The sequence below is a fragment of the Pygoscelis adeliae genome, unplaced genomic scaffold (genome assembly GCF_000699105.1).
Source record: "Pygoscelis adeliae isolate BGI_AS28 unplaced genomic scaffold, ASM69910v1 Scaffold4, whole genome shotgun sequence".
NCBI classification, from domain to species: domain Eukaryota; kingdom Metazoa; phylum Chordata; class Aves; order Sphenisciformes; family Spheniscidae; genus Pygoscelis; species Pygoscelis adeliae.
In genome coordinates, this window is record NW_008824986.1 from 13,333,640 (window position 1) to 13,344,061 (window position 10,422).

At 41.8% G+C, this 10,422-nt stretch overlaps 1 protein-coding gene across 1 annotated transcript; it reads left to right on the plus strand.

Annotated features, from left to right (window-relative positions):
- The first annotated feature begins 8,928 nt into the window (after window positions 1-8,928).
- On the plus strand, window positions 8,929-10,011 carry PRLHR (prolactin releasing hormone receptor). The gene has a single exon (XM_009325905.1). The coding sequence runs from the start codon at window positions 8,956-8,958 to the stop codon at window positions 9,988-9,990; it is 1,035 nt and encodes a 344-aa protein (XP_009324180.1). The 5' UTR covers window positions 8,929-8,955; the 3' UTR covers window positions 9,991-10,011.
- Window positions 10,012-10,422: the final 411 nt, after the last annotated feature.

Genomic DNA, 10,422 nt, shown 5'->3' on the forward strand with positions numbered 1-10,422 from the left:
CTGCAGGCGCCGCGCCCGGTCACCTCTCGGCAGGTGGCGAGCCCAGGGGAGGGAGTCTTCTGGTGATGCATGCCTCTTGGAAGGTGTTCAAACCCCAGCGGCATGGGAGTGCAAGGGGCACTCCTTCTCCGTGGTGCTGTGGAGAAGTGTCACGGGCCAGGCAGCATTTTTCCCTGTTGCTGCAAAGACTCAAGCCTCAGCCGTCAGGTTTTCTTGGCAGCCCTCTTCTACACCAGGGCTAAACTGCATGCGTGACCCTGAGGGTGTATAATGACCCCGACTCCTGGCTGTTTATGTCTGCAGGGTACGTTTCTAATACTAAGTTTCTCCAAGGCTTAGCATTCAATCTGCAGGTGTTTCTGGGAGCTAATTCCCACAGTGGGTTTTAGCTTGGGGCATGTATTCGTATTGCAGTCTACATCCCTTCAGGGCTTGTGAGCAGAGGAGAAATGCCAGTTTTTCTGGGGGTGCAGGAATTGTTGGATCTGATGCGTATGCAAATCTGCCTTCATATTTTTTCATTTTAATCCTTCCTTGTAAGAAGAACCTTTCAGCCTTTAGATCAAAGACATTCACATACCTTTTCCCAGGCTCGTCCTGACTTAGCTATAAAAAAAAATCTAAGCACACTTTACCATGATACGTCAGCACTATTGCCTAGGATCATAATTATATATGAAGAAGAAAACTTCTAGCTCTGATATTTCTAAAGGATTTGCCCCACTTTTTTTTTTTTTTCCTAGTGTTGTATATACTGTCTAGGGGAACTCTGAAGACAGTAACTGCCTCTTACTGTATTAAGGGTGTTAACACGATAAGGTGTTGTTTCAGTGGTGGTTTTACAGAAGGATCTGTAATACAAATCTTGAATTCTGTTGATGTCTATCCAGACAACTGGGAGATGATCAGACTTGTTTACACAGTCCCTGTTTTTCAGCAAAATTCTGCTTTAGCATGCTCAATCAACAAATTCATCATCAATACTTCTTGAATCATCATAGAGTTTAACCTACTTATCCTGTGCTTAGAAATTTAAAAAACACACACAAACCTCCCCCCCCCCCAAAAAAAAAAAAACCCAACCCCCCCACCAAACCCTACACCAAAACCTAACATTAAAAAAATCAGGTTAGCTTCTTTCTTGGTCATTAATTCCTGAGTGGGTGTCCTGGTTTCAGCAGGCCCGTGCCCCATGCCACTGCCCGGAACACTATCCTGGGCCTTGAAAAGCAAGTCCTGTGGTGACATGGCACCCCGGAAAGAATTGAGTCAGACAATGGGACTCATTTCCGAAACAACCCGGAACACTATCCTGGGCCTTGAAAAGCAAGTCCTGTGGCGACATGGCACCCCAGAAAGAATTGAGTCAGACAACGGAACTCATTTCCGAAATAACCTCATAAACACCTGGGCCAAAGAGCACGGCATTGAGTGGGTGTATCACATCCCCTATCATGCACCAGCCTCCGGGAAAATTGAACGATGCAATGGACTGTTAAAGACTACGCTGAGAGCAATGGGTGGTGGGACATTCAAACACTGGGATACACATTTAGCAAAAGCCACCTGGTTAGTCAACACGAGGGGATCTGCCAATCGAGCTGGCCCTGCCCAGTCAGACCTTCTACGTACTGTAGATGGGAATAAAGTCCCTGTAGTGCACATAAAAAATATGTTGGGGAAAACAGTCTGGGTTATTCCTGCCTCGGGCAAAGGCAAACCCATCCGTGGGATTGCTTTTGCTCAAGGACCTGGGTGCACTTGGTGGAGAATGCAAAAAGATGGGGAAGTCCGATGTGTACCTCAAGGCGATTTGATTTTGGGTGAGAATAGCCAATGATCTGAATTATGTGATGTTAAGTACTAATTATGGTTATAATAGTTATACTAATAATGCACAGATATACTAATACTACTAATAATATTATATGTCATACTAATGTTATTACAATAAGAATCATCCAGACTAACGAGGAATAACTTCAGTGAAACCAGGCGAAGCACAGTGATGATGGTACCAGAACTGACTTCAACATGAAACAATCCAACACCACATACCATCTCCATTTTTTCCTGCCCTGAAAGACTATTATGACAGATGGAGCCCGAAGTCATGGACTAAATGAACTCACCAAACGTTTTAGAGGGATGGCCCACAGACTAAGGGAATGATATCTGTGTGTGTGTGTGCATATATGTGTATATAAGAAAACAAAAGGGGTGGTGATTAATGAAAATGTATAGATAAAATATGAGACTTGAGCATGACGCAGATGGTATAGAATAAGGGGTGGATAGTGTCCTGGTTTCAGCAGGGATAGAGTTAATTTCCTTCCTAGTAGCTGGTACAGTGCTGTGTTTTGGATTTAGGATGGGAACAAAATTGATAAGGCACCGATGTTTTAGTTGTTGCTAGGTAGTGCTTACACTGGCCAAGGACTTTCTAGTTTTTCATGCTCTACCGACTGATGCACAGGGAGCTGGGAGGGGGCACAGCCAAACTGGCCAAAGGGACATTCCATACCATGTGACGTCATGCTCAGTACATAAACTGGGGGAAGCTGGCCGGGGGGGCCGCTGCTCGGGGACTGGCTGGGCATCGGTCGGCGGGTGGTGAGCAATTGTACTGTGCATCACTTGTTTTGTGTATTATTACTATTATCATATTATTATCATTATCATTTTATTTCAATTATTAAACTGTTTTTATCTCAACCCACAAGATCACTTGCTTTGTGTATTATTACTATTATCATATTATTATCATTATCATTTTATTTCAATTATTAAACTGTTTTTATCTCAACCCACAAGTTTTTCTCACGTGCTTTTCCAATTCCCTCCCCCATCCCATCGGGAGGGGGGGAGTGAGCGAGTGGCTGCGTGGTGCTTAGTTGCCAACTGAGGTTAAACCACGACAGGGGGTTTGGCTGGCAAAGAAATCTAAGGGGAGTGGGGATGTGGGGGAATGAAGCCTGCTTGTATCAAGTCTCTGGTAGCAATCTTGCAGGAAGACAAGAGCGGAGAAAGAAGAATCAGTGATTGTACTGATTGAAGTGCTTTGGACCTGAAATATTTTTACAGAGTGACTCTGCTGATCCTGCCTTTCTCCCTACTTTGTAGATTGGCTGCTCTGAGGAGGTGCCAAGATCAGCAGCAGTAAAAGTTCATCTGGCAAATGATGAAGTGCTGTTCTAGCTGATCTGCACAGGCACTAGTGCACAAATCTTCACATCAAAGAACCACAAAGAACACTAGAAACATCTTAAGACTTAGTCTAAGCTGTGCCCATGTGTGTGGGTGTGCATGTATATAAATTTTAATTCTATCTTTTCAACATTATCAATGGGAATACTGTTGAAAAAGATGATAGCAGAGTTATTTTCAAGCGGGAGTGAGTGAAGTCCAAAGTCTGAATCTGTGTTGATGTACGATGGAAAGGAACCTCCTGAAGCCCAAGCCCCATGCAAGAAATCTTACCACATGCATGTGATAAATGGATCAAACTTTCTGTTAAAAGCAGGTGTTTTACCCCCATAATACATTGATTGTTCCAAAAACCAGCACTTCCAAGGGGCAATTTGTTGCCCTCCCACTTAGGAGTGTTTTACTTTCCATCCTAAATTTGCCCATGGTGAATTTGTTCTTTCATTAGTATTGTTCCTTAGCTTAAATACGCCTTTACCTTCCCTGGAGTTTACCGTCCTCCCCAGTCTTTTTAAAGAATACAGTGCAATTCTGCTCTGGTCAATAGACATTTATAGCAAGAAAATTGTCCAGACATTGTAACAAAGTAGAGACAAATTCACACTGGAATCTGTCACAAAGTAGTAGATTTTCTTTTCCTTGCACTTTCAAATGCACTGCCTGCTCCTTTGCATAGACCTGCAACAGAATTTACTCCATCCTAAGCCATAGTGAAAATGCTTATTATCAGGTGACTTTGATCCTGTCTTTTATGACAAGTTTTTCCTCTGTAATGGTATCGAACTTCGTCCCATTCTCCCTGAGGTTTTCAAAGTTTCTCTGTTTAATTGTGCAGTCATCCTCCATATCGTGTCTGGTTCCAAACTTGGTGGGTCTATCAAATTCAGTTGGTGTCGTCCTGATTTTTGTGCTAACATAATAAAATGAAAAGAGCTACCAAGGCTGGTCAATCCCAGGCAAAGTTCTAGATGAGCATGAATAGTTGCTGTCTTCTGGTCCATTTCCTTCATAAATGTTGCTGTTCTTTGCCTATCTCACAGTTCTTAGGATATCTCCTCTGGTATAAATGATGGTTTCTCATATGCTACCACATTACATGTTATGCAAATGCAAACTGAGAAGAACTACTACATACATTGAGAAAAATCAGGTTAATAACACATAGATGGAAGGTTAATTTGGCAGAAGCTTCCTTTGGTATCCTATTCTGTCCCCTCTCTCTCTCTTCCTTTCTTCTGTCCTTAAATCTGGTCTAAAACCTACTGTAAAACTGCTGCTAGACTAAAGGGCCTGCACTTTCTCATCACATCCCCCCCCCCTTCCTATTCTTAAGGACAAGTGGCCCATTTGCTTTTCTTCAGTCACAGGGTTGTGTTCCCATGCCATAAAGAGAGGAAAAGCCCTTACTTCTTACTCAGCAGTTCCATGTGTCAGTTCTTGCAGAACCTGGCAGCGGGGATTAGCTAACTCCTGACAGTATGAGTTTATTCACTTCTACATTTGGCTTTTACCTTATTGTGCTAATTGTGATCCATTCATTCCCAGGACCTTCCTGTGACCTTAATTCCCAGGAAACCACTTGTATTTTTCTTCAGTTTTTACACTCTTTATTTTAGCACAAGATCTTTGTCACCTAAGGAACCAGCTTACTTTTCTCATCTCGCTTTGCTCAGCAGACTAAGAATTCTGTGCACACAGGGAAGAGTAGAGCCCCTATTCTATACCTAGCGTGCAACCTCAAGCCTCCTCTTCATTCAAGTTGTTAAGCTCCTTTTCAGCTTAAATGAATTATTTTAAGCTGAATCCTGAGTTTATCAAAGTTTGGTACCTTGAATTTGAGAAAAGCAGCAACAAAACCCAAAAAACTCCAAACCAACCGAACAAAACCCTTAGTTGTAAACATGTTTTTTAGAGTTTAGAGACTGTGATGTCTCAGTCCACAGCAGGGGCAGATGGGATGCATTTATATGATTAAATGAGAGAAGGAGAGACAGGCTGCCCTGTCTTGAAATTGTTGTACAAGATTGTGGTACACAATCTTGTTCCCTGGCTATTTATAAGAAGAATTTGCTAAAGGAACCCCCAGCTCTACTTCATTCAAAATAGGCAAAGCATCTATTTTTATTGTAGGCTCTGCAAGAACTACCTGATCTGTTCTGCACAGAACGTTCCTGGAAGAATGTGAAAGACTTTTTAAAGGAGTTCTGTGGTGCAAAAGAGGTTGTGTTTTACAGGAAAAGACACATATCAAATAAACAAGAACATAGAAAACTAACACCTGAAACTGTGAGACTTTAATGACAGAAGAAAATGTTTTGGTCTGTAAAGTCTAAATAATAGAAGAGAGGGCCTGCCAGCTTAAGAAGTACTGTTGAGCTTTGCAAGTATAACTGCTAGGATCAGATCTCATTCCTGGATCATGCTGTTTTAGTCAGGAACTACAGGGATGATTAGATATGCATGTAAGGAACATTGTCAGTGCTTTAAGAGGTTTACCACTTTCTGAAAGTCACATAGCAGCTTACAATGTTTGTACTCAAAGTGTCTGTACAGAGTTGGACAGGTTAGCATAAGAAATTGTGAAAGCTCAGCCATGAAATGCTTCTGTTAAGTCTTGGTTTGGCTCCAGATATAACATTTTCCATTGACTCAAGGAAGACCAGGGTTTCAATTAGGCACTAATCAGCATTCCTATGTGTGACACCCTTATACACTTGGAATGTCAAAACAGTTCTAATATGACAGTAATGCAGTTTCTGTGACCTTTTCTCTTTTAATGAGAAAATTCTGTGTTGGAAATAGACATACTCAGTTCAGGAAGAACTTTGTCATCTAGCCTAGGAAATTCTAAACAAGATTAATATTTGCAATTTTAAAAGGAGGAAAGGGGATTTCTTTGGGCTAAAATGCTGAAATACTTTTTCTATTCAAGCCCCTATTATCTTTCCAGGTCTTGGCTGTAGAGTACAATTGAACTGAAGAAATGTTCTGCCTGAAGCCAAAACAAACAGAAAATCACTAACAGAAATAGGTTGGGAGCCTTCAGACAGAAGGTTTACTGGTTACTGGTTCCAGAGGTGAAGAAAATATGTTCAAAGGTAAGAGAAAATGCAGGAAGATTGCTTGATACAGCTTGAAATAAAAGAACCTCCAATGTTACTTACAGGTTTTTGTGACCTGAGCATTAAGGTGCCCTTGAAGGTTACTTTAGATGATATTTTGTTTGATTTTTTATTCTCACATAGCGAAGTATAAACCTTTTTCTCATAAGAATACGAGGATGTTTATTGGATCTACTCTGCAGTTCTTGGGAATGAAACAGAAAAATCACTTAGTTAAAAATGTGATTTTCAATTATTATGTGTGCACTGATATTATGAGGCTTCTTTCCTAGCATAAGCCTTGCAATTCCAGTAGGATGTGGGCAGTATGAAGGCCATTTACATATGCTTCCCGTTCATTTTTCCATGTCTTTTGGCTTATACTATAGACCACGTCCAAAGCCTACTGAAATCCTACTTCAGTAGGATTTAAATCAGACCATACTTTTCTCCCACATTAAGGGAAACAATTGCATTTATGGCTTTTAGGAATTACTTTTGCAGCGTGCTGCTTATCACCAAATAGTACGGTTGCACTGGGTGGTGAAAGCAGTAGGAATCCCCTTTTTTATTGCTTCTTTGCAACCTCTACCCTCAGGTCCCTCTCCTATTCTGGATTTGGGTATGTAGAGATAAATAGGGACTATATTCCTCTGGGTCCCATCCAGCTCAGATAGGTGAGATTGGACTCTGAAGCAGGATATAACATCCTATTTTTTGTATGGGTCATGGGTCATCCTATTTTTTGTATGGGTCATGGGTCATCCATGAAGTGAAGGATGGCACTCCTGAACAACACGGCTACATGCTTGTTCTCCCCTTGGGCTGGAATTATAGCCATATTCCAGTCCATAGCATAATCTAACCATAAATGCAGTGGCACAGAGTCAGCACTTACTAGGTTTGAAATGCCCATCATAACTAGTTGTGAGAGAACAGCTCCAGTCTGAACAAGGGCTACACAAGACTACCTTCTGTTTTAAGATTAGAAAAAGGCTTATGACACAAATGAAATCTATTTAAACTTTTGGTTTATGTCAAATTACATCAAATCAAAAGATGGGTATGGGTCTGCCCATAACCTCATAGAAAATAATGGGTTAATATTTCCTTAGAGTAGTCTAAGAGATTAGGACATAAACTATCCATTGAAGCTGTGTCTAAATCCTCCGAGTGCCTTGCAAAACCTAGCAATGTTCTCTGCTCTGGAGTATTCAGAAGTTGTTAGGCTGTTCCATTTATTTTTTCTTTTCCCTAGCTGGTATGAATGGATGCAGTGGAGTTTCACTATTTTTCACCAGCTGAGGTCCTGGTCCCAGCAGTGGTTGAAATGGAGGAGAGTTAAGGGACAATTAGAGCAATAGGCAAGAGCTGGATGGGGACGTCTGTTTAACCGTGTGTTCTCTAAGCACCTATCCTGATTTTTTGCTTTCTAATGTCTGAACCAAACAAAACAAGTATAGGCTATTTTACAGACTGGTTAGCACTTGTTGCCTGGTACAGAAAATGTTAACAAACCTACTGCAGGCATGAAGACATACCCCAAATATTTTTGGGCAGCTGCAATATTAGAAACAGTTTGCTGTAGTTCACTGCAGGTAAACCCTTACAGTTAAGCTATTCGGATGCTGATATTTCCTTTGAGATGCTCGCATGTGTTTACTTTTAAAGACATGTAAACCCCACTGAAAATAGTCACAATGGGTGAGCAAATATTGTACCACCATTAGAAAATATATTTAAATAAAATAAGATCCTTTGTGCTATATACTAAATGCACATTTCTAAGCCTAACTTCATTCACCGGGTACGTAGCTGAGTCCCTCTAGTGGCATAAACATTTATTTGGCTTCAGCATGTTATTAAGATTCTATTTTACAGCCACATTATAGCAGCAAATTTACAGGTAGCTTTTTTGGACACTCTGAGGACTGTGGCAAAGTGAATCTTGGATTACATACTGTGCAGGCTAGTGTTAATGAATGTAAATTGTTTTTTAGCTGTGAGGGGCAATTATAGATGCACGGGAAGGAGAAGGGCATTTTTGAAAGGATATTCAAGAACTAATTACTATCAGTAAGAAACACACAAAGAGCAACGTAATACCCAGGACAGCCAATAGGGATAAAAGCTTATACACAAATCTGTCATGACCTAGTAGTGAAGACTGTTTAAAAACACTGATCTCCACTTCGCTTGTAAATGCGCATCACCCTCTTTCTCACTCATATATTCTCTCTCTCTCTGACACACACACACACACACACGCGCTCCTGGATTTGCAGAAGACAGACATCTAGGGCTCTTGGCATCCACAGGAAAATCATATGGGATTAAAAAACCACAGCAGTAAGTACTCACTGCATTAAATATTTATTAAGTGGCATGCTGTCAAAACCTAGATTTAATAGTAAATACAGGAGGACTTTAATGGAAATTGGTTGTATTTGATTTTTCTTAGGAATTGCTGAAAGCTGCCTCTCGAGGATTACAACTTCACCTTTTGCTTTTACGGATGCTTGTTTACTATCTGTTTGGTAACCTCTGAACAGCCAGTAACCCATTTATTATCCACACTGATTGAGTGCAGGAGTAGTGCAGTGGTAACTACTTCACTCAGCTGACGGCAGACAGCAAAAGGAGGGAAATGATGAATTCGGACAATTTAACCTCCCAAAGCTTCCTGTCTGTGATTCATAGCAACACCAGCAATTTATTCTCAGGGCTCCAGTTTGTTCAGACCTTCAAGCCACTCATCATCCCCTGCTACTCGCTAGTGGTTTTTATTGGTGTCATTGGGAATTACCTTCTCATTTATGTAATCTGCAAGACAAAAAAAATGCACAATGTCACCAACTTTCTGGTAGGCAATCTGGCTTTCTCAGACATGCTTATGTGTGCAACCTGTGTACCCCTGACACTCGCGTATGCCTTTGAGCCCAGAGGATGGGTGTATGGGCGTTTCATGTGCTACTTTGTTTTCCTGATGCAACCCGTCACTGTGTTTGTGTCTGTCTTTACCTTGACTGTCATAGCTGTGGATAGGTATTATGCCATGGTGTACCCATTCCGCAGGAGGCTCACAATCCCTATTTGTGCTTATATCCTGGCTGCTATTTGGCTGCTGAGCTGTACCTTGGCTGCCCCAGCCTTGGTTCACACTTACCACGCAGAGTTCCCAGAACTGGACTTCTCCATCTGTGAGGAGTTTTGGTTCCACATGAAAAGAGATCGCTTAGCTTACGCCTACAGCACTCTCATTATCACCTACGTACTGCCTTTGGCTGTCATCTCCCTGTCCTACCTGAGAATCTCAGTCAAGCTGAAAAACCGTGTGGTCCCAGGCAATGTCACCCAGGGCCAAGCTGAGTGGGACCGAGCAAGGAGGAGAAAGACTTTTCGCTTGCTAGTCTTAGTGGTGGCAGCCTTTGGAGTCTGTTGGCTGCCTCTGCACATCTTCAACATGATAAAGGACATAGACATCAGCTTGATTGACAAGCAGTACTTCAATTTCATCCAGCTGCTGTGCCACTGGTTTGCAATGATGTCTGCTTGTACCAATGCCTTCCTCTATGCCTGGCTCCATGACAGCTTCAGGGGGGAGCTGAAGAAAATGTTTGCCTGGAGAAAGAAGAAAATTGGACCCACTACGAATTGCATTATGGCCAGTGTGGTGCTGTAAACGAGAGCTGGTGGGAGTGCACTTCCTTTTTACGGTAACACTGTAAGTCTTTTCGACTGTTAATTAGTCCTGATTCCTGACATTTGTCCTCAGGGCTCAATTGTAACAACACAGGTCCCATGCATAGCTTCCCCAGCACCTCCACTCCTACTGGAGAAGGAGAGGCAGATGTCAAGTCCCAGAAATGTCTTTAGTCTTTGACAGGAGTTAGAGGCCAAGGAGATGTTAGCACAGTAAGATACCCTTATGTAAGCTACAGGGATCCCTCCTATCTGTTTTGGATATTGCTGGCAGTACAGACATGGGATTTGGGGACAGGGAGAAGCAAGGATGAATATGAGACCTAAATATCTCAGTGAGGAAATGCTTTGGATTGGGTAAAAATTAAATCTGCATATCTACCCAGAGTCCAGTCCTTAGCACAGGATCCAG

Coding starts and splice junctions, on each gene's coding strand:
- PRLHR (XM_009325905.1), top strand. CDS start 8,956: ATGATGAATTCGGACAATTTAACCTCCCAAAGCTTCCTGTCTGTGATT.